This window comes from Platichthys flesus, chromosome 6 (genome assembly GCF_949316205.1).
Source record: "Platichthys flesus chromosome 6, fPlaFle2.1, whole genome shotgun sequence".
In the NCBI taxonomy this organism is placed as follows: Eukaryota; Metazoa; Chordata; class Actinopteri; order Pleuronectiformes; family Pleuronectidae; genus Platichthys; species Platichthys flesus.
The window spans coordinates 5,510,873-5,533,261 of record NC_084950.1 but is presented as its reverse complement, the minus strand read 5'-3'; the positions used below and the strand labels follow the sequence as shown (position 1 = coordinate 5,533,261).

The window sequence follows — 22,389 nt, the reverse complement described above, 5'->3', positions numbered from 1 at the left end:
TACCCAAGTGCAATTTTTCGGAATGATATTTAAAATTGTAAATCAATGTGTGCGTTAGATTATTAATCCAGTCCTATATTTTTAAACATCGCTGCAAGTCTGTAATTTCCTTCAGGCGGGGTCCTCGGCCCGGCAGAGCTCTGTGCCCGGACGGAAATTGAAGTTTACCGATGCAGATTCAATCAAAGTCATTTCACCGGTTTAACTATTAAATGTGTCAGATTTAAAATCATATTAATTAAATTCTCATTAAATTAGATTTTTCTGTGGCGCCTCGATTGAGAACATCTCTTTCCTTCCCGCTGAACTACGTCAGAGCAAGAAACATTGGTTCCGCCTCGCGTTGGTCCGAACTGTTTTTGACGTTACTCCAACATGTCCACGCTAAACTGACAGATGTGAGCCTTGTGACCGCTGCGATGCTGAACTGTGAGTAAATGTAGCAGCGTGTCAACAAACACCGGGAACTCAAATCGGAACAAATATGGCTCGGGTGGTGAAAGTGTTTCGGACCCTGAGGAACCACTGGAAGAAATCCACGTTCGCTGCGTGCGTCCTGTCATACGGAAGCTACTGGCTGTATGGCAAACACTGGTGAGTGTCTCTGTAAATGGTGTTTACACGTTTTTAAACATCGAGGCTGTTTACTTGTCTGACATCTTGTGTTTTAACCCATTAGTGACAGCATTCTGCGGAGGGAGGCGTGTCTAGTGGCCAGGGTAAGACACGAGATCTGTCAGAAATAATCCATACAAAATATAACAGAAACTACTTTTATTTGTCTCTTAATATTGTTATAATCATGTTGTATTTAACTATCTGTTCATCTATCTATCTATCTATCTATCTATCTATCTATCCATCTATCTATTCATCTATCTATCTATCTATTCTATTTCTGCTATATGTTACTAAAACAAAGACTGTTTATGTCCTTGGGCAATATGGTCCATAAATCCACATTCTATTGCACAACTGTAATATGTCCTTGAAGTAAAGTTTGTAGTCCATGAAATAAGAATCCTTGTCCATGAAATACATATTGTAGTCCAAGAAGTGCAGGTTGTAGTCCAAGATGTCCAGATTGTAGGACACGAAGTACATATTCTGTGAGTGATACAATTAAGCCTCAAGTGCCCATAGTCCTTCTCATCAAAATCTCTTTCAGGAATTTGGGCGTCAGCTGATTACACCTCAGGAGCGGCTGAGGAAAGCGATGGTCATCATGAACCCTGCAGCCTGTAATGGGTGAGAAGAGACACATCTCCAAACATGTCTCTGACAGTTCAGCTGGGACACCATTCTTACTGTTTTTGTTTTCCCTCTCTGTCTCAAAATCTCCCTCAGCAAAGCCAGCAAACTGTTTGAAAAGAATGCTGCTCCTATTTTACACCTGGCTGGTGTGGAGGTCACAGTTGTAAAGGTATCATTTGCTTTTTAGTTTTCAGGTTTTAGTTGCTCTGCTTGGGTTTCAATTGTGTGGCTTCATGACTTTATACTGTCTCCTTATACACAGACGGACTATGAAGGCCAGGCGAAAAAGATGATCGAGCTGATGGAACACACAGACATGCTGATTGTAGCCGGAGGAGATGGCACCTTACAGGAAGTCATCACAGGGTTACTGAGAAGGCCAGATCAAGTAGGTGTAATGGCAGTAATTGTCATTTTATTGTGGTTTACAGATAAATGAGACCAGACTACATTTTGTTTTCTTTTTCTGTTGTTATTTATCGTAATATAGGAAACTTTCAGCAACATGCCGATCGGATTCATTCCACTGGGATCTCACAATACCCTGAGTCCGAGTCTTCACCTCCTTAGTAACAACAAGGTCCAGTAAGTAATGTGATCAGAACCATCCCCACAGATCTGAATGCTGTCATCTTACAACCCCATGAGGGGTCAGTATTGATTTCCTCATGAGTAACTTGCACTAATCTTTTTGCCTTTTTAACATTTCCAGGGACATTACATCTGCAACTCTGTCGATACTGAAGGGAGAAACTGTGCCTCTAGATGTCTTACAAATTCAAGTAAGGAACTGGTTTGTTCCACTTTGCAAAGCCTCAAAAATACATTGTACATATTTTTTTTCAAGTCAAATCAAAAGATAATTTCATGAAACTGTGCCATAACTTCCCGGCCTATTTAAAAATACCATTGACCCTATGTTTACTTAGATATTAGTACACTACAACTTAAAACTTGAGCCTACATTTGCTTGAAAAAAATTTCACAACCTACAACATGTAATTCTCAGGATAATTGAAATATATAACGCCTTTGTGAATGATTTTATTCTTGGGTTGAATTATTAAATGAAGTTTTTATCACATGAACAGGAATTTAAACTTGTGTGGTTCTCAGGGGGAGACAGATCAGCCGGTCTTTGCTCTGACGGGTTTGCGTTGGGGAGCTTTCAGAGATGTGGCTTCAAAAATCAGCAAGTAAGATTACTTTGTTCTGACTGATACCATGTTTACTGATAATGACATAATCCATGATACATAATGTAGGCCTGATTAACTATGATATTTCCCTTCAGGTATTGGTACCTCGGGCCACTGAAGTCAAATGCAGCACATTGGTTTAGTACTTTAAAGGTGAGGTGATATGTCAGCTCTGTGATACTGGGAAGCCATGTCATTCACATCAAGTCATTCTGCTTTAAAATTCTGTTGTCGAGGTTTTTATGATGTATTCACGTTGCTTTTAATGAGTTGTTATGTATCTGTGTGATGTATTTGAATCACACATTGTCATTAAATATCCCTCAGGAGTGGCCCCTGGTCCGGGAAGCATCAATATCCTACTTGGCCCCCAGCCTCCGGCCCCCTGACCTGCCCTTATATAAGCCCACCAGGCCAAATCTGCTCAACCGCATCGCCCGCAGACTGAAAAACTACTGGAGCCCGCCTGTGGAAGGTCAGTGAGATGGTGTTGATGCTTTGGTTATATATTATCCTCACAACTCAGCAGAACACTGGATTTAACAGTTATATTTTTGTGTTGTTTCCGTGTGTGTGTGTTTGCTCAGAGCCTCCAAAAGTGGAAGAGCCGGAGAAGTGGGAGGAGAAGAAGCTGTCTACTTTAGAGCTGTTCATCCAAACACACAACAAAAACCCTATGGAGACGGTGAGTCCAAAAATAACCGTACTGGTAACACCTCGTTCCCAGTCTTATAAAACAGGAGCATTTTATGTTGATGTGATTCCATTAAACCTCATCATTAATCATGATTCTTTCTATTTATTTGAACCTGCAGCGGGTGAATGACTCCCTGATGATCTGTGCAGAGCCGAACGACTTCACCGTGGGCGAGTTTATCACTGTCGGGTCAGTAGTTAAAGTATTATTTAAAGTTTGTTGCAAACAAAACATTATTGAGGCCATACACTTTATGTAAAGGTTCATGTTTATGGAAATGTAAGTAAAAGAAAGTAAATATTCGTCACTATAGGAAAAAGAAAGATGAGGACTCAACTGTTTTCACAAAAAACGCCACAAAACTGGAAGTCAGCGCTCTACAGCTGCAGCTGCCCGAGGTCAGAATCCCTGAAGTGATTTTTTTTTTATATAGTTTTATTGCTTGTGTGTTTGTTTTTGTGTTGGCATTTAACTTTGTATTCTAACCCCAAAGGGCACGACCGGCTTCTACAACATCGACAACGAGGAGTATGAGGCCATGCCCGTGGAGATAAGGCTGTTACCGAGGAAACTGCGCTTCTTCATCAGCGCAGAGCGCAGGGAGCAGCTCATGTCCCAGACGCTGTGATGACCTTTAGAATCACAAGGAGGACGAGAATAAGCAGAACAAACACAAAAAGAAATCATGAAACACGTGTTCGTCAATCGGTCAGGAAGTGCTGACGGTCCGTACAATCTGTTTTACTACTTATTAACATAAATGTTATTATTATTTTTAACTGTTATGAAGAGGATTGATTTACAGATTGTTTATTGTTAAAGGACCAAGACTTTGTTTCTCTAAACTAAAAACACATGTATAGTTTGTCTTACAAGGACTTTTTTGCTGGATTATTTACTATATCCCTCATATCTGAACTTGGCCAATAAAAATGTCTGTCCAGTTCCGTGCAAAGTGTTTTTTATACCAGTGTGACCACAGGTTAACATCTAGCAGACGCCTGGTTTAAGAGGCACAGGCGTTTGTTGGAGGGCTGGAGGTGAGAGGGTGGGAAGTAAAAGATGAAGCTGAAGTTCCACCACTGAGGTGAGAGGACAAAGGACCAGTGTGATGGACCAGTTGTCATCGAGACAGAAAGGATAATTAAACTGGCCAAACACAAGTTGCATGATGCGAGCGGCTGCTGGGATGAAGAGGAGACTGGACCGTCGGGGAAGCTCATAGATGAACATGAAAAAAAGAACTATTCTGCAGGCGTGTGATCAGGAGTTTGGCAGTGAGCTCGGTGAGTCTGTGTCTGAGGCAACAGATGGTGTGATTTTTTGATTTTGTGATTCATATATTTGGTTGTTTAGGATTGCATTGGATGTTCTTGGTTTTATTTTACTATTTATTTGACATCTTTAAAAATACATTGAGGTGGAGTGTACATTTTACTTGGCTACTGTATCTAAGTTAAATTTTAATTTACTTGAGCAAAATATTGTACTTTTTACTCAGACACCTTTATTTTACAGCTTTAGTTATGAGTCAGTTTGAATATTAAGTTGCTGTATACAAAATATGGTGCGTTCTTATCGGTTCTTATGAATTAAATAAGGGAATATAAGGAGAAATAATCAACTACAACGGTCAAATTTTATGCAAATATTTAAATAATAAAATACTTTATAGTTAACACTCATAACACTCATAGACACATTTCTCTGCTCGTGATAACTTTTACCTTTGAAACTTAAAGTATAGTCTGCTAAAAATATGGATCCACTAACTACTGCACTTTAAGTACAATTTTAAATATACATCTGTTACCTTGAATAATGTGTTTTTATTGCTGCTTTTACTTCGTTGTTATTTGCTGCTTTCCCGTAGAGCCACACTAAATAACTGGTATTGAGCGACAGCGCCCTCTGCAGGCACATGTAGAGATTAAGTCTGTTGGGCGTAAAGAAAAAATCAAGTTGATTCTCTGACTGCGTCGTCCCTCTCACTGATCTGAAACACGACTGAATGGATATTACCCATGATCCTCGTTTTCCTGAACTGGAAGATCTGCCGATGTAACAAATCCACCAAACTCTGTTAAAAAGTCTTCATATTTTAAATTTCTTTGATGAATATTGGAGATAAACGCTGGTTTCTAACGACTTCTTAATCTTTTAAACTGATCTACAGCTCACCATCACTCCTCTACTGGCTGGACCTGGCTCTGGTAATTGAAGCTTTCAGTCAAAATTACCAAGAGCAAGAGCAGACATTCAGGGTGAAGAGTGGGAATGATAGAGGAAACATTCTCCATCTTCCAACTCAGTGAACCATCAAACACATCTTGAAGCTGCTATTAAGGTTAAACAGTTTTTCACAAAGGGCAGACCAGGATTATAAAGAAGACTGAAGAAGCAGAGGATTAGAAAGCTCTTAACCAGTATCAGTGTTTTATTGTCTTACGATGGCAGTACAGTGAATTTAACAGTTGCTCATGCTATTGAGTTGACGTGTACATTATTACTGACAGGATTTCACATTAGTAAAAGGTGAAGACTTACTCGTTATTCTTTGAATAAACTTTGAATCACGTTACAATCGAGAAGATAAACGGTTACAACTATTTGGATGTGCTGCTGCATGTGTGCAATACGTCTGCTGTCTCTGACAATCAGTAGTGACGCGCTGTACAAGCGGATTCGCTCGGCTGCTGCCCGGCTGCAGGCGACTCCACACAGAAGGCATTTTATACAGTGGCAACGTGGTGTGTACGTTCCCTTTTGTTTTTTTTACATCAAACGTACACCTGTAGAGCAAACACTGTCGGAGATAAGAAAACATGTCCCCTGACGAGCAAACAAGAGGCGACAGGTTCCACTGGAGACAGTAAGGACATTCAGAGGAGCTCGGAACAACGAACTTAATCTTTCAACAAATAATGCCGAGTGAGTCGCTCGCTGCTTTGACGTGAGAAGGTCACATGTCTTTTAAGGCCCCATTGAAACAACAAAGCACAAGTGTCCTTTTCTTTCATATACACAACACTTTCTTTTCTCAAAGTACAGACTATACAATTTGCAATTCTCAACCTGTGGCCCCTGGAAGAGCCTGTTTAGAATGTGACATTTAAAAAAAAACGAAATACTTTGGGGACTATTTTTTTGTCGGAATAACAATTAGGCTTTTCTCCAGTGTTCTTCCTCAGAGGACACATTACCAAGTATTCACTACCTCCGCCAAGGCCCAACTGTCACTTTGTAAAACCGCATTTAAATTCACTAGATCCACATTCTTTCAAATTGGCTCTGGACAAAATGTCACACTGCACCTATCTCGGAATTTTAGAGAAAGCAATACAAATAAAACTGCTGGATTCGTCCCCTGATCCGGATCAAAGTATTTCATGTGTTCATTCCTAACAGACAATCGCAGACGTAACCTTGGCGGAGGGAATGACAGTGTCCATCAGGGGGCCCACGACAAGGTTGAGAACCACTGCACTGAATATATATATATACGAGGCATCGACGACTTCCTCATGTGTTCCAATGTGGAACAGATCATCACTCTGACAATGAGATGGACGAACACAACCGGGTCTGCCAGCAGCCTTCACAAACACACAGTTGGCCCGTCTCTGGAGCCGGAGCCTCTGAAAGGGGCCGCGATGAAAAGAACCCAGAGAAGCCCTCAGCGGGAACAGACAGGGGCCTTTCTGTGAATGCACCCGTAGAGGAGGAGTCAAAGCTTCCAGCTCAGCCCTAAACATGACATTAGCAGATCTAAAAAAAAACAAAAAACACAAAGGAGTCTTTGTCACGAATGCAGACAAGAAGAGGGGGAGCTGTTTGAGGCTGACAAACAAGGAAACTCCAAACGGCTCCATCAAGGACTCTTCATCCACTGGGATCACTAGAGATATCCAACCAGACTCTGTGTACAGTGGAAGCCTGGATACAGTTTTGCAACAACACACACACAAAAATTACACAAAATAATCCTTGACTACACGACCACTTGCTGGCTCATAAACATAGCATCTTAATAAAAAACACACACATTACAGTTAAGCATGATCACTGTGCGCAGCAGGAAACAGTCCAGTGGTGAACTTGGTGCAGCATTCATGATAAGTTAAGTGTTATAGAGACACATTCATTAATCAGTCCTTTTTCCAAGTAAGAGACACAACACACGACAAAACACCCCCGACAAAGCTTTGACTGGAACTGGGATCAAACAGAGACACTCGTGTTGAAGGTGCATCGAAGTGATGGAAGTATTTATAACAGCTTTTCCCTTCAGAGTAATTATACTTAATGAAAAAGAGGTTTTCAGCAACGACTGTGCGTCTGCATCTACATGAAAAAAGGCCGATACCTTCAGCCGACACAGACTCCTATTGCTTTCTTTTTTTTGAAAAGGCAAATTAAGTGGTCACAAAGCTTTCAAAGAGTAGCTTCACAAGAGCAAGGAACATATCTCCAACACCCACGTATGGTATAACAGCAGAGGATCTGACGTCGTTGAATTTGTCACACGTCACGGTGGCTAGGAATTTCAAACAAAAGGTTTTTGAAGGACTCAAATTAAACCCTGGCTTTTAAAAACTTGTCCAAATCATGTGAATGTGTTCTCCGGAGAAAGCGCAAGTGACGACCGAAGCTGGAGGACTGTGAATGTGTCACTTTCTTTGACGGGGGGGCACCAGAGAGCGGCTGAGCGTCCTGCTGCGATGACCAGGCCCTATCCAGACAGGTTTATGTTTTCCAGTGCTTAAAGCCTAGCCACGTGAGCTGGGAATCTGAGTCAGTCAAGAGCAGACAAGGAGTCACAGAAGTGATGGAAGAGGTGGAAGGCTCTAAGGGGCGTGCGCTGTCTGCCGGGCAGGAATTGATCCTCCCCCGTGAACAGGCGCATCAACGCTCAGTGTCCTTTTTTACACACACCGGCTGGAAACGGTCTCTACAGGTCAGATGAGACACAAACACGGGGGGGGGGGGGGGGGGTAACACACACCCAGCAGAGTACAGCAGGCGACAGATGAAGCCCCAGGGTGGAGGCAGTGTCTTCAGTGTCTTGGTGTGCGTGGGCCTTGAAGGCACAGATAATCCAGTGATGTCCTGAGATTCCCAGGCTGAGTGAGGAGAAGGGGGGGGGGGGGCTCAGGAGCAACAGAGGTTATCTATGACCAGGGCGACGTCGATACCGTACACCTCCAGCAGGTCGACCAGGAAGGAGCGGTCACACTGGGGATCCAGCCCCATGGCTCTCACGTGATCAGCGGTCAGGGTGGGGTCGGAGCTCCCTGCCACCTCGGACAGGGTCTGGAAGATGCGGTTGTTCAGCTCCATGAAGAATCTACGAGTGGAGGATTGAAGAAAAACAGCATCAGGCGGTGGTCCCCCGAATCACATTAAAATATTCAAATAATAGAAGAATGAAGGAGGGAAAGAAGGAACGATGGAAAGGAAAAGAGGAACAAAGGAGGGGAAGTAAGTGATAGAAGGAATGAAGGAAGGAGGGAAGTAAAAAAGGAATGGAGAAAATAAAGAAAAGGAAAGGAGGAAGTAAGAAAAGAGGAAACGGAGGGATAGACAGATAGATAGATAGGTAGATAGATGGATAGATGGATAGATGGATAGATGGATAGTCTTATATACAGGGGGCACAGTGCAAAGTCTGTAGGTTTGTATTCTACATTAGTGAGGATCGATTGGTTCAGTCCAGTTCAATGTTCATAGTGTTAATCTCTTTATAAATATATAAATACATCCTGTGTTACATAACTATGAATAACCCTGCGGAGGACTCACAGGATGAAAAGATCCTCCTCGTTAGACGTGCAGTCTCCGTCCACCTCCTGCGAGTACAGCAGCAGTTGTCTGGGGGGGGGAAAGTAATCATCCATCAATATGAAATCTGAGAGATACGACCTCAAACCACTACCCGCTGACCTCAGACCACCACTAACAGCTGATGTGAGGGGACTCGATCTCACAAATTGATATTGATTTCAAATGTGGCGCAGTTCATTTAACTCCACTTGTTGGCGTACCTCTGCTCACTCAGTTTCCTGTACTTCTCCCTGTCCGCCGCGTTCAGCCGGAGCAGCGGCTGCAGGTGGGGCCTGTGTGTTTTCACATTCTGGTTATCGATGTAGACGTCGTACAGCTCCTTCTTCTCCTCGAAGATCTTCTCTGTGGTACCTTGACACATGATAGGGGATTGTATGTTATACTTAAATCGATATTTTTTTTTTTAATGGTGGTAAATTAGCTTTTAAAAAGTCAACATTCACTCACAGGCCACATATGACATCTCCGTTTCCAGCGTGGGGATGTCGGCTATGTTGATGTAGAAGAACGGACGCAACTCAGGCACAGAGACGCCGACTCCAGGTAGAGACACGTTGGCCAGGGAGCAAAGGCAGTAAACTGAGGGAGGACAAGTAAATGTAGAATCAAACATCTTCGTTGTGTCTGCGTTTGTGTGTGTGTGTGTGTGTGTTTGTGTGTGTGTAAAAGCCTTAATATCTGAGCTGCTCACCCCTGTAGCAGACCACACCTACAGGCGGAGGGGAGAAGAGGAGGAGACGTTTCCTCAGCAACGCAAACTTCCACAGCACCATGATCTGCTCCCCAAAGAACTGGGTGAACTGGGACATGCAGCCCGCAGGGTGGGTGATCTGCAGGAGGGCAAGCGGTCACACATACTGTTGTTTTCATGGGACTTTAATCTGAGGAGAACATGCAACGCTGCAGTTGTGTTTGGTTGATTTCTGCACCTTCATTTCCGGGTGCATGCAGCGGTTGATGGTGGTGACACTCCAGGTCGGACAAGCCGTGACCAGGCCATTTCCTGTCGGTGGAAGGACGGCCTTCTTGTCCTCGTAGAAGGCCTCCAGTGGAGAGTACTGGCCTGGACACTTCAACTGGAGTCTACGAGACAAGAAGAGCAGGGAGACAAAGAGAGTTTGTAACATTTTCAGTTTGTGAAGATAGCCTCTTGAATCACGACTTTAAAGATTTCGCCGATAGTGGAAATTGAAGAGTTTTCTGAACATGCAAATTAAAACCATGAAGCTGAATATGAGCATATGTTTTTGAGACTTCTGTTTATTGATCATCTGTCAACTGTCGCTGTGCTGCACAGTTTAAATATAAAGAATCCTGCATTTAATATGAGATAAAGTTAATTATTTCCTCCGTGGTGCAAGATTACAGGTTGTGCTTTGTTGGTATCCATCACTAAAGTCAGGCCTCTTTGTGTTTAACCTGAAATGGTGGCTGTGTTTTACTGCCTTTTTATACAGAGTCAATGTGGAGTCGAGCCTTCGTGAGAGGACTGAAGCAGCAGCACCGAGTCGCTGAGGAGAAGAGAGACGCTGTCAGGCTTTGTTCCACGTCCGTGCTCAGACTTCATACAAAAACTGCCTGTAAATGGGCTCCTGTGACGATAGCTGTGACTGGGACTCTGGCTTCATGTATAATAGATGAGAACGTTTAAACAAAGGAGTGCGGACAGGAGGTAGGCACATACGGAGGAATGTGTAAACACAGTTTGGTGGGAGTGAAAAAAACAAGGTGAGGAGAGAACTAATGGTGAAGAGAAGCTTGCACATGCTGTTAACTCACCGGACTTGGTTCTCCAGGAAGTGCATGTAGCGGTAGAGCAGGGTGTAGGACGGAGACAGAATCCCCACAGACTTCATCCTCGCCCCCCTCTCCAGCTCATTCTCCACAGGCATGTTGGCGAAGCAGGCCAGGCCGAAGTAACAGCCTTTACGGAAATAACTGAAAACAAGAGCAGGAACAAACACGGTGAGATGGAAACTAGAGACTAAACTAGAGCCCCCCCCCCCCCAAATTGATCTGCTGGTGGATATCAGCCTTACACAGGTGGTTTGGTCTAAGTATGCAGATATGAGAATTTTTATATTTAGGATAAATAATGCAGAAAAGATATGCATTTATAATCATATTATATTTGCACTGGATGGTCTAGTCAATAGCTATGTCAATTTTCATATTGGTCATTGTAAATGACCAATCAAAAAATATATTTTTCTATTAAGGGTTTTTCCCTGAGTTAAGTTTTTTTTTAAAAACTCTTTATTAATTAAATTATTAATTATGTGTTCTACCTCATCTCTGTGCTTAGACAATGCAAGAACATTATTTAGAAATATTCGACTTTTGTTCCATTGCAGTTGATAAAGATTATTTGGGGATAATAGCTGATATTGTTTTTATTGCCCCGCCCAACATTTTATGTAAAACGTTTATTTTCTTAATTCAAGTTCTTTATATTTTTTCATATTTGTGTTTTCCTTTTACCTTAAGTTATTTCAAATTAGGTTCAAGCTCAAGCCTCAGTTATATTTATTTTTCAAAAGGGTTTGATATTGACATTTTAGATTTTGGACACATTGCCAAATTGTGGTATCAGAAATCTTGGACCCCAGAATATCAGCATTGGCCCCAAAAAATCTGTATCAGTCGAGCTCTAGACTGTGAAACTGAATTTCACTCTCACTTACATGAAGTCACTGTTGATCCGGTGAGAGCCACTGGCCATCGACTTGAATTCCACTCCGTCAAGGTTGACGTCGTGAGGCAGGCACCACTCCACCATGTTCCCTGCCACACACACACACACACACACACACACACACACACAGTTATTTACTGTCAACTTTCATTCTGACCACTTCCTCCAAGTGTTACAGTGGCAAGAGGTCATGTGAGAAAACACTGACTCAGCTACTGTCACTATCCAAACACTGAACTCTCCCACATGTGAATCCACTGACATCCTGATTCTGATGCTCTGGTGACTGACTGTTGACCTCTTAAATGTTTTATGTTCTCAAACAATACCATAGTTTAACAAGAGCAAAACTGTACAGTTATATATAGAAAAAAAACTAAACTGAATCTACTGGGCTGGAGTTACTGCTTCATTTATTCTCGCTCTTGCATGAGACCTGCAGATTGCAAAAACTGGAAATCTTCATAAAGGAAGTTCACTTCTTACTACATCAAAAACTAAAACGGTTATTTCACCACATTGGATTGATCCTATATTGTGTTAAATTGGCTTAACGATAGAATATCTGATGAACCCAAACAAATGAATATATAAGAAGGGAATTAACAAAAACAATAACATCATATCATATTCTGGATACTATTCTGTCAGGGATTATTTGTGGTTATTTTAATATGAATGATAAAAACCTCTGAGGCTCTGCTTGTTTACCTGATCTCGTATCAAACGTGACCACGAACACAGCCACGATCTGGTCCTTCTCCTCCCACTGATCCCTCACCGAGAGGCCGGGGAAGAGAACACGATGATCCGCTCCCAGAGGCTCCGGACGAGTCCACCCCGGCCCGCGGGGATCTGTCAGCGGGCGGCCTGGGCTCCGGACCCCGCCGGCAACAACAGCTGTGACCGCCTTGGATGGGCTGCAGACCTTGGCTTTTGTTGTGGTGCCCCACCCAGAACCGGGCGCGGTCCCGCCGGGTGCCTGCGAACTTTTCCCCTCCGGAGCGTCCTCTGTCAGCGGCGGCGGCTGCAGCGGGCCCGCCTGGCTGGGGTCGGGCGGCGGGGGGATCTCCTCCCAGTCCAGCAGCGGGGCTCGGTCCGACTGCTTCACCATGGCGCTGCTGCCTCGGGGGGGACACGGGGAGAGATAACACAGAGAGGCCGGGGTCCGGTGCGATGGAGCGGGTTACACGGTGCGCTGCTGCCGGCTGTGGATCATGTTCTGCGGCCGCTCTCTGGGTGTTTTCTGTGGATCTGACGACCGAGCTGCTTCTCCTCCCTATCTCACTGTTGTGATGACGTCGGTCACTTCCGCCCACGTGTCTGTATTACTTTTTAATACATGGACCCAATTTGGGTTATAGGATATTTATTTTAACCATATACAGTATTAAAACATGTATAATGAGGTTCAGCAGCAGTGAACGTGTTTTAATAAATATTAAATAAATATATTATTGGCTATTGATATATTAGTAATATATTAAATGTTCTATTGCAACTTTAATTAACATTTTTGCATATTTATATATGTTTCATTTTAATATACATTTGCAGTAAATGCAAAGTTAGATATATGTTCATTTAAATTTGTATTTGTAGTGTATATATTAATGTGTGTAAGTTATTCATTTATTTATATATAACTATGGAATGTGTGAATGTCATTAACAGCTGATTCAGTGCCAGGTGTGTGGCGCAGGTAAAATTCAGCCTATCAGAAACCGCGATGGGTCAAACCGGGCGGGGTAGTTTATTTAAACAGGAAGTAATTTACATACACCGCGCGAAATTCGAGCGTGTTGTTGTGCGGCTGCTGTTTGCGACTTGTTCGTGAGTAAACGGGATGAACACAACTTGTTACTCAATATCAGCTCACACGCACACACACACACACTCTCTCTCTCTCTCTCACACGCTGATGTTTATTTGTAGGAAGCATCTGTTGATCTTTCACTTTCAGTCTGAAAATCAAAGTGTTAGTGGATTGACTTAAAAATATAAATTAATAAGTTATTTTAACCTGTTGGTTACATGATGGAACTTGTTCTTTAGTACTGAAAGTCAACAAAGAGTTAATAATGGTCTAGAATCACACTGGATATTTGTGGGCCTTCCTCCTTCAGAGGTTGATGCTTTAATTGGAAACATGCATGTTAATTATCCCTATTATCTTCCTGAAGAGAATTAAACGTAGGACTATTAATGCTTATAAGTATTTTTGCTCTCTAAGTGCAGTCTTATGCTGGATGAAGGATTTTAACGGAATCCTCTGCCAAACTACAGGCCCCAAGAAAGATGGCGTTGTTTGAGGAGATCAGCCAGCAGCTGGACTTCTCTAGTTGTGGAGAGGAGGCCAACAGCAGTGACAACAGCTCTGATGACTTCACCCCCAGCCTCCGTAGTCCAAGGATCTGCAGTCCAAGGATCCGCAGTCCTGGAATCCGCAGTCCAAGGAATTTGAGTCCCAGCTTCCGCAGTCCCAGCTTCCGCAGTCCCAGAATCCGCAGTCCCAGCATCTGCAGTCCCAGAATCCACAGTCCCGGAATCCACAGTCCCAGCTCGGCATGCAGGACACCCAGAGTGCAACGCCACCGTGGCAGGAGCCACGACTTGTCTTCCCCTTTCCAGTGCACCAGCCCCATACCTTACGCCTCCTGGAATAAGCTTAGGCTCTGTGACTCCCCCAGCACGCCAAAGGTGGGGGAATACTTGTTGTCCTTAGTGCACCCATGTAGTCTTGGATGAGTTTATCACTCGTCAAACCAGTTTGAGTTAGTTGTACGATGATCTGTGTTTTTCAGAGTCTGCTCTCGAAGTCGTCCCAGCCTTGCTCAAGCTCTAAGATAAGTTGCAAACAGAGGAGCTTCCATTTCCCCTCGGCTGCTGCAAACCTCCTCCAGGCGCCCTCGGTCAACGTTAATCCCTTCACCCCTGACACTGTACGCAGGAACAGTGAGCAGCAGTGGAGGAGCAGCTCCAGGAGCGATGAAGATGACGACTATGGACACAGGTTAACTTTTGGATTCGGTCAACACTCGCATTACAGGGAAATCACTCCATTTATATTAGGAGGTCGATGTCCCATTAAAAGCTGTTAATTTTAACATCAAACACTTAAATGACCAGTAGATTACCACAATCCATTAGGGGTGAAGCTGTTTTTGACATGTGGTGGGAGATGGAAACAGTTTGAGTCCATCTTCCTGTTTTAAGTAGCCTGACCCTGCAGGCCTGACTGTTAAACCCATTGAAATGCACTTTTACAGTACAAAGGTCTAAAGGCCCTTCTCCATCTTCCAGGATGAAACACAGCCTAACGTCATCTGAGGAGGACGACGAGGCCTTCCTCCCACGAAAGGTAAAGCTATTTTCATCCATGCTTTCTGGTGAATGTAACCCTCCTTCTCAGATGCCTCTTCATCAGCAAGCTTTGTCATCCTCAGCTTCCTCCTCACGCACTGTTTTGTCCAAAAACTGACATGCTGCTAGCTCCGAGGAATCTCCAATGACACACTTCAACCGTGGAAGTGTTTCCTTATATGGTCGCACAACAAAGAAACTCCCTGGTTCTCCTGGCTATGATCATCTGGAGATGTGACGTGTTGTGTTCCTTTTTTGGAAATCTTTGTTTGTTTGTTTTTACCACAAGGCCTCTCCGTCTGTTTATCTGGCAGAGACGAGCCATCCAAACCCTCATGCTGTCACGTTACGAGGGCGAGTTCCTGGAGCTGGAGTGCATCGGCGTGGGCGAGTTTGGGGCCGTGTACAAGTGTGTGAAGAGGCTGGACGGTTGCTGGTACGCCATAAAACGCTCTCGGCAACCCCTCGCCGGCTCTGCCAACGAGTGAGTCAGCACCATGTCACACTCACACACCAACTTTTTTATTATTTGGTTACTGATTTGATCAAATGAACCCATGACCTCCTTTTCTTTAACATCCTTCCAGGCAGCTGGCCCTAAAGGAGGTATATGCACACGCTGTTCTTGGACACCACCCACATGTTGTCCGTTATTATTCAGCATGGGCAGAGGACGATCACATGATTATACAGAATGAATACTGTGATGGTGAGTTTCACATTAACATCCACAGCACGTAATAAAACAAGTTAAATGATTAACGGTTTTCACCCGTGTCTGTTTAAAGGTTTATTTATTAGCTGGGTTACACAACTATAAGATTATTTATTCCGCAAATGGATTGTTGTTAAGCTGCAGCCTTTCCTGGTGATATTTGTTAAATTTGTTGCATTGGTTTTCATGTTGACTGCTTTGGACCAGGTTTTTATGACAAATGAATTATTTAGATTATTAGACCGCTTCCCTTTTCTATTATATCTCTACTATTAGAACAATACAATCATGTGTAGGATTGTTGGCGGAGGTTTGTGTTCATGTGATGCCACACTAGTTGTAAATATGTTGAGCCAAGACATGTACATACGTGTGTGTGTGTTGAGCCAGGTGGAAGCCTCGGTGATGCCATTGTGAAGAAGCGGCTGCAGTGTGAGCTGTTCTCAGAGGCCGAGCTGAAAGATCTGCTCTTACAAGTGTCCATGGGTCTGAAGTACATCCACAGCACAGGCCTGGTGCACTTGGACATCAAGCCAAGTAGGTCTTCTACAGTGGTTTTGACTTTGTGTTTCCTTGCACCCTCTGACATTGTCTCACCTCTGCAGGTAATATATTTATTTGCCAGCGTCCCTGCCCAACCATGGCAGGCGAGGGGGAGAGTGAGGAGGAAGACGACAGGAGCGCTCCCGCAGGAGTCATTTTCAAAATTGGTATTCCGTTTGATATTAAATATGTTTCTACCTTCTTTTTTTTTTCCTTTTTTAAATGTGTGTTGGCAGTTAGTTGTGACTCCTGTTGTTTTCTTCAGGGGATCTGGGTCACGTGACATCAACCAGCAATCCTCAAGTTGAGGAAGGGGATAGCCGCTTTCTGGCCAGTGAGGTCCTGCATGAGGTGAAACTGTTTTCCATCCTTGACTGAAATTAGTAATGGATTCTGAGCTGGTATTAAAAAATCATGGATCCAGTATTAATTTCCTAACATCTACGTAAACTGTCTCCTCCCAGGATTACAGCCACCTCCCCAAGGCTGACATCTTTGCTCTGGGCCTCACGGTGCTGCTCGCAGCTGGGGCTCCTCCTCTGCCTCAGAACGGAGCTGAGTGGCACAGCCTTCGAGAGGGGAAGCTGCCGGAGCTGGCGCAGGAGCTCTCACCTGCCTTCAGAGGCCTTATACAGGTACTCCAACAGAATGGAAGAGACTTGGATTTCCACTGCTTCCTGTTTTGATGTCAGTCCTAACTGATGTACTCTGGTTCGTTTTATTATTTGCTTTCTCTTGTCAGTTGTTACTGGATCCAGACCAAAGGAAGCGGCCATCTGCCAGGGAGCTTTGCAAGCACACAGTGTTGAGGGATGAGAGGACTGGGAGGCTGGCCACTCAGCTGCGTAGAGAGCTCAACGTGGAGAAGTTCAGGACGGCCATGCTTGAGAAGTAAGACAGGATAATGAAGGTTGATTAAAGCTGCAGCTCTGATTCTGGGCTCCAGCTGCTTGAATGTAATGGGTCTCATTCACCAACCGTTATTAAGAAGCCATGTCTTCAATCTAACATTCATAAATGTTTTCCTATCTGTTTTTTTTTTCTTGTGTAAGAACAGAATCTACTCACACTGAAGACAAATCTTACGCACACTTGTGTAAAATAATCCGTTATTTAGTATTTACTTTTAATTGTGCAGTTTGTGTAAATTTTCTAATTTAAGAAAATTCTTAAATATTGGTGAATGAGACCCAGTGTTCCCAGGCATCAGTTTCTAATATTTAGGGTTTGACTCCCAGAACAAGCTTTAGAGTACTATACCATAAAATAAAGATAACCAAGGACTGTCTTTATATTGTATATTAATAATTTTGCCTGAGACTGTACCCCTACATAGTCTATTACAGTAATTAACCTAAAATGACCAGTAGGTGGCGCAATTTCATATTTTATGAAAACTGCCATATTACTGTTATGCACTTTGTTTTATTAAATTATCACATTGATCACAGTATGGAAATTCCCTTCTCCTCAGAGAGCTCCAGGAAGCTCGTCAGGCAGCACTGTCCCCCAAGCAGAGCCTCCCCCCTGGGCTGAAAGCTCCTGCCAAGATGGGCTCTCTACCCAAATCAGGGAGGAGACTTGTTGGTCGGAACACGGCTCGATCTATAAGCTACGATGTCTCTGGATATGGAATCTGATGGGGGGGGGGGGGGGTGAAGCCCATGTATCACCTTCTGAAACAAGATGGTGGTATAAATGCAGAATGTCAAAGTGAGGCCCGTACGAGCTTATCTGTTCCAGACGGGGCACTGGAAAGGACAATCATGGATGGACGACTGGTGCAACTGAAAGTCTGGAGGATGTTGGACAGCATCAGTTTGACACAGATTAATCCTTTCAAACGTCAAGTGATAAGTTTCAACATCATGTATCTGCTAAAGACCAATGTCGAGGTCTTGTTTTTTTATTTTTTTTAAACTGTAAATAAAACTTTAAACCATTTTTATCAGATGAAGTTTTTTTCTTTTTCTTAAAACCGCTTTACAAGTCTCGTCTTAACTTCTCTGGGGTTTAAGCACTTAAAAAACAAATAATAATAAGTTAGACAAAGCTGAAGCAGGGACTTTCCAGAGGAGAGTTGTTCTTATCTCCAGCTGCAGTCAACTGTGTGACTGTGACGCTGCAACCACAACAAGACTTCACTGAGCCACCACAGTGTAAAGGAAGTGCTCGTGATTCCACTGAAAACTAGACTGGCACCACATATCCTGTGTGTTTAAAATAGTCTGCATCTTATTATTACAAATAATTTATATTGAGTACATTTTGACTGTTGTAGTTGATTAAGGGTGGAGTGCATTTTAATTACTTCTTACATTGACTTAAAGAGGCACTTGACAGGCTAATCTATGATGGTGCACCATATTTTATATTTAAACATTTGTGTGTGTTCAACATGTTGATATTTAAAGTCAGTCGTAAGAATAGAAAGTACAATATTTCCCTCACACTTTAAAAGTTATGCTTATGTACAGAACTTTCACAAATGTACATTCCTCCCACAACTAATGCAACTGTAACTAGACTGGTTCTCAGTAGAGTTCCTACTGCCAGCAAGGCCCAACAGTCCCCTCATGAAACCACGTTTAAATGCACAACATCTGGATTTGTATCTGGATCTGGACCAAGTTTAAAACACTCAAATATCAGACCCTATATGCCAGATTTGTTTTTATCAAGATAAATTATTCTAAATATAAAAGGCCCACTACATTTATATTTATCCAACACTAGTGAAAACTTCACTATGATTATTCTACATTCAATTTCTGCCAATCGACCCCCCTTCACAATAAATCTTACACACTGGCCCTTTTAAATATCACAAAGGTGTTGAATCTCAAACTTCCCGACGGCCTGGAATGCGTCATGGTGCGTTCAAATGCCCGGCCCCCTCACTGTAGATCAGTCAGGGAGCTGCAGTTGTTTGTCTCGCTGGGATCGATCACCAGCGCATCACTGGTCGATACTGGTTATTTATAGGAGGCGACGAGTTTTTCCCGGTCACGAGAAACGAACGTGAGTCAAAGTATGTTATCTTTTTTTTGTGTTAAGTTGGATTTGGTGATGCTAACGCGGCTAGCTAGTCCAAAACAACTTTAAACGTAGCTTCAGCTTAGCCTCCCTAGCTTGCTTAACTTAAATAAAAGTTGTTTTTACGTGTTGGTTGTGAATAGTACCTTTTCTGAAGTTTCAGGTGTTGTTTGTTTTATTAAGTGCGCAACTTAACGCGTTCTTTTCCTCTTGAGTTTCACCTCCTCCATCTGTGTATGTCTTGCGTTAACCAGGCGGAGAGGGTTGACTCCTCCATGGACAACCTGGGGATGGATGTGACCGGGGATTCGAGAGCCGCCCTGGTCATTCTGGCCTTCCTCCAGGCGGACTGTCAAGGCGCAGAGCTCCAGAAAGAGCTGCACTCTCTGAGCAACGAGTTCCATCTCACCCGGGACATCAACTGCAACGGCCCACGGATCAACACCGCCGAGGTCGGGTCCGTGGAGACCGACGGTTACCTGGAGCCCGAATGTCTCCTGCAGACCGACTGTCGCGAGATCGACATTGTCCCAGTGGATCTGCACGATATCCAGCCTGTGGCGGAGCTGCAGGGGCAATGTGAGCATCTTCAAACTAAATACACCACCAGCTGTCTCCCGATCAGCTGTTTGTGTGTTTGTTTATCGAGAAGTAGGGTCATTTTAATTTGAGGTGAACACACAGAATCAAATCTGTTCACTAACACACTTGTTTACCTGCAGAATGACTTTGTTATCTCACTGTTATCTCGGTCCTGAGCTATGGGCACAGCCATTCTTGTCTGAGAAGTAGTTTCCTTTTACAGTAAGAGACAACCTGTTCTGTAAAGTGAAAGCAGGAAGTGACAGCTGTTTGTCAGACTTGACGCCAAAGAGTTTTAACCACAAGGGATTTAGTTGTGTTCACGTTCTCCTCGTTGAATCCAGACACACTGAACGTTATTTATTATCATTTTCATTCTGCTCTGATGTTTCCCTGCACGGAACCAAGACGCTGCAGCCAACATTCAGCAGGTGGCGGAGGAGATCAGAGAAATCGCAGCCCAGCTCCAGGAAAGTGTCATGGCCCAGGCCACCAACAACCTGATGAGGAACAGATCAGACTCCCAATCTGAGGTGAGCCGGCCCTCAGCTTTTATTCACGGGCTGTCGATGTTCGACGAGTCATTAGCTGTAGTAACTTAAACCAACACTGAATAGTTTCCTTTTTTTAAATGATCACAAAGCACAAGAGCTTCCACTTTTGTCTCATAAATGAATTAAGAATATTACTCTGTTCTCAGGTTTCTCTGCTAAACAGTTTAGAAGAAGCGGTAAACCACAGAGGTAGCGACACGAATTGTCTTACCCACAACAACAGGTTATTTAAATGTGACATTTGCTGTTTTAAATCATGTCCCGTGATTAATTCGATTTCCAATGATTTTGAAACAGTGGATGTACTTTAGGCCTTTTCTCTTAGAGCTTCAAACTGTGTATATTTTTGTATTCAAAATACAGGAAAACATTGTGATATAAGGCAAATTGTCCACATTTTTGGAATTTGTTAAGAAATAATGAAAAAATTAATACAAATTGTCATATCTGTGGACTGATATGAGTTTTTGCAGTTTTGCCATTTGCAGAGTTATGCACTAATATAGTTTGTTTGAAGTATTTAAGCCAAAGTGGTATTACTTGAATTTCCCGCAGTGGAAAACCCACCTGAAATTGGAGGTAGAGCGGATATTGAGGAACGGGACTGGTCTGGAGCATCTACCTCAGGAGCGATTGGTCATGGCCCTCACGCTCACCCTGGTTAAAGGAGTGTGTGAACAGGCCCCACAGCTTCTGAGGAGCCTCTTCAACGCGGCACTGCAGTTCATCAGGTGACTTCAGAGCGGACGCCTGACAGGAAGTAACACGTACATGTGGTGGAGCGACACCAGAAATCTGCTCCTCATTATCAGGACAGTGAGAACGGAGCCGTGCAACCGGAAGTGTAGTCAACCCTTTTCAAACTTATCATTTGATTTTTACCGTAAGTGTAAGGATGAGTTTGTAAAACTTTTTTTTGCTGCTTTCTTTGCTCTGCATGTTTCTGCATCCGTTGACTCTTTACTTAACACTTCAAAGTGAAACTTTGTTTATATTTGAAATAAGTTATTCTTTTTGTATTGTCATTCTGCTTTTGTATCTTGAATTAATATCCAGTATTACTGAGATTTGATTTCCTTTCAATCTTAAACTATATAGTTGCGATTTTTTCTGTTTTCCTTTCATAAATGTGAAATTTGTTAAAATGAAATTATACACTTGAACATTTTAATAAAACCACTACAGAAAACTTCTCGAATGCTCTTTTTCATCCAAACTTTTATTTTCACATTTTGATTTCAAACAGTGTATTCCAGGAAAGTCAGAGTACAAAGTGTCTTTAGGATCCATCCAGCTCTGTACATTCACACTTTCCCTTAGAGCAGGTCGAGTATTTTAATGTGGAAACATCCCTCCTGTATCTGAAAAACCCTCAGCATCAAGAATTAACATCTTACACTGTTGTATGTGGGACGTCACATGACTCTGGACCCGGAGGTGTTTAATGCAGCAGCAGCAGCATTGTACTTTGGGAGAAATTAAAATACTTGAACCCATGCCTGGGCAAAAACCTTTTTATGTTTCAGTTCATGAACAATCAAAACATGCTGCATCAGTGATTCAGATCCCTTGTGCAAGATGAAACCACCCAAATCTAAACTAAGATGTCTGTTGTGCAATCCAGATGTCTGGCAATGACTTTCTGTATCTTACATTTGGTTTGTTACTAGAGGAAGTATCAGAATTACTCATCACAGTTAGAGGGAACAGTTATAAGTCGATGCTGCTTTGTGGCTTAGAAAACCCTGAACTCAGCAAGAATAAATTTAACTCTTTGTTTGTAAAGTTTTTCTTTCACTTAGGGTCGTGGTATTTTCCATTTAACCAACACTGAGTCAAATTACCCAAAACAAACAGAAGCTGCAGACCCAATTGAAACTGAAAATAACAGAACAGGGATAAAAGTC

At 43.0% G+C, this 22,389-nt stretch overlaps 4 protein-coding genes across 7 annotated transcripts; 3 read left to right on the top strand and 1 right to left on the bottom strand.

The window, feature by feature from the left end:
- The first annotated feature begins 352 nt into the window (after positions 1-352).
- Positions 353-4,093, top strand: agk (acylglycerol kinase). Its single transcript, XM_062390655.1, has 14 exons — positions 353-594; positions 680-719; positions 1,169-1,248; positions 1,348-1,423; positions 1,517-1,642; positions 1,745-1,839; positions 1,967-2,036; positions 2,371-2,450; positions 2,549-2,606; positions 2,781-2,928; positions 3,041-3,138; positions 3,269-3,339; positions 3,464-3,548; positions 3,644-4,093. Exons 1-14 carry the CDS (start codon positions 485-487, stop codon positions 3,776-3,778), a joined length of 1,272 nt encoding a protein of 423 aa, XP_062246639.1. The 5' UTR covers positions 353-484; the 3' UTR covers positions 3,779-4,093.
- Positions 4,094-5,569: 1,476 nt separating this feature from the next.
- On the bottom strand, positions 5,570-12,827 carry dennd11 (DENN domain containing 11). Its single transcript, XM_062390412.1, has 9 exons — positions 12,401-12,827; positions 11,679-11,778; positions 10,774-10,932; positions 9,924-10,077; positions 9,686-9,824; positions 9,442-9,573; positions 9,195-9,345; positions 8,953-9,021; positions 5,570-8,497 (listed from the first exon to the last, which is right to left on the bottom strand). The coding sequence occupies exons 1-9, from the start codon at positions 12,801-12,803 to the stop codon at positions 8,302-8,304; spliced, it is 1,503 nt and encodes a 500-aa protein (XP_062246396.1). The 5' UTR covers positions 12,804-12,827; the 3' UTR covers positions 5,570-8,301.
- An 88-nt stretch (positions 12,828-12,915) lies between these two features.
- wee2 (WEE2 oocyte meiosis inhibiting kinase) lies at positions 12,916-18,254 on the top strand. Of its 2 annotated transcripts, none has more exons than XM_062390411.1 (12): positions 12,916-13,010; positions 13,976-14,389; positions 14,494-14,702; positions 14,993-15,050; positions 15,367-15,536; positions 15,640-15,761; positions 16,158-16,304; positions 16,373-16,477; positions 16,576-16,661; positions 16,775-16,945; positions 17,053-17,201; positions 17,785-18,254. In XM_062390411.1, exons 2-12 carry the CDS (start codon positions 13,988-13,990, stop codon positions 17,948-17,950), a joined length of 1,785 nt encoding a protein of 594 aa, XP_062246395.1. In that variant the 5' UTR covers positions 12,916-13,010; positions 13,976-13,987; the 3' UTR covers positions 17,951-18,254. The 2 variants fall into 2 exon arrangements, with proteins under 2 accessions (XP_062246395.1, XP_062246394.1); XM_062390410.1 differs by lacking the exon at positions 12,916-13,010 and adding an exon at positions 13,465-13,522.
- A 919-nt stretch (positions 18,255-19,173) lies between these two features.
- On the top strand, positions 19,174-21,665 carry LOC133955531 (uncharacterized). Of its 3 annotated transcripts, none has more exons than XM_062390409.1 (4): positions 19,174-19,331; positions 19,601-19,925; positions 20,337-20,461; positions 20,629-21,031. In XM_062390409.1, the coding sequence occupies exons 2-4, from the start codon at positions 19,622-19,624 to the stop codon at positions 20,791-20,793; spliced, it is 594 nt and encodes a 197-aa protein (XP_062246393.1). In that variant the 5' UTR covers positions 19,174-19,331; positions 19,601-19,621; the 3' UTR covers positions 20,794-21,031. The 3 variants fall into 3 exon arrangements, with proteins under 3 accessions (XP_062246393.1, XP_062246391.1, XP_062246392.1); XM_062390407.1 differs by lacking the exon at positions 20,629-21,031 and adding an exon at positions 21,038-21,665 and having other exon boundaries at positions 19,175-19,331; XM_062390408.1 differs by lacking the exon at positions 20,629-21,031 and adding an exon at positions 21,038-21,665 and having other exon boundaries at positions 19,191-19,341.
- Positions 21,666-22,389: the final 724 nt, after the last annotated feature.

Bases quoted from the DNA above. Each gene is read 5' to 3' on its own strand.
- LOC133955531 (XM_062390407.1), top strand. From the start codon at position 19,622: ATGGACAACCTGGGGATGGATGTGACCGGGGATTCGAGAGCCGCCCTG. The intron at 19,926-20,336 runs GTGAGCATCTTC...CACGGAACCAAG, and splicing joins GGCGGAGCTGCAGGGGCAAT to ACGCTGCAGCCAACATTCAG. The intron at 20,462-21,037 runs GTGAGCCGGCCC...AATTTCCCGCAG, and splicing joins GATCAGACTCCCAATCTGAG to TGGAAAACCCACCTGAAATT.
- agk (XM_062390655.1), top strand. From the start codon at position 485: ATGGCTCGGGTGGTGAAAGTGTTTCGGACCCTGAGGAACCACTGGAAG. The intron at 720-1,168 runs GTAAGACACGAG...AATCTCTTTCAG, and splicing joins AGGCGTGTCTAGTGGCCAGG to GAATTTGGGCGTCAGCTGAT. The intron at 1,249-1,347 runs GTGAGAAGAGAC...AATCTCCCTCAG, and splicing joins AACCCTGCAGCCTGTAATGG to CAAAGCCAGCAAACTGTTTG.
- dennd11 (XM_062390412.1), bottom strand. From the start codon at position 12,803: ATGGTGAAGCAGTCGGACCGAGCCCCGCTGCTGGACTGGGAGGAGATC. The intron at 9,825-9,923 runs GTGCAGAAATCA...GCCCTCCTGCAG, and splicing joins GCATGCACCCGGAAATGAAG to ATCACCCACCCTGCGGGCTG. The intron at 9,022-9,194 runs GTACGCCAACAA...TCCCCCCCCCAG, and splicing joins AGGAAACTGAGTGAGCAGAG to ACAACTGCTGCTGTACTCGC.
- wee2 (XM_062390411.1), top strand. From the start codon at position 13,988: ATGGCGTTGTTTGAGGAGATCAGCCAGCAGCTGGACTTCTCTAGTTGT. The intron at 16,305-16,372 runs GTAGGTCTTCTA...TCACCTCTGCAG, and splicing joins GCACTTGGACATCAAGCCAA to GTAATATATTTATTTGCCAG. The intron at 16,662-16,774 runs GTGAAACTGTTT...GTCTCCTCCCAG, and splicing joins CCAGTGAGGTCCTGCATGAG to GATTACAGCCACCTCCCCAA.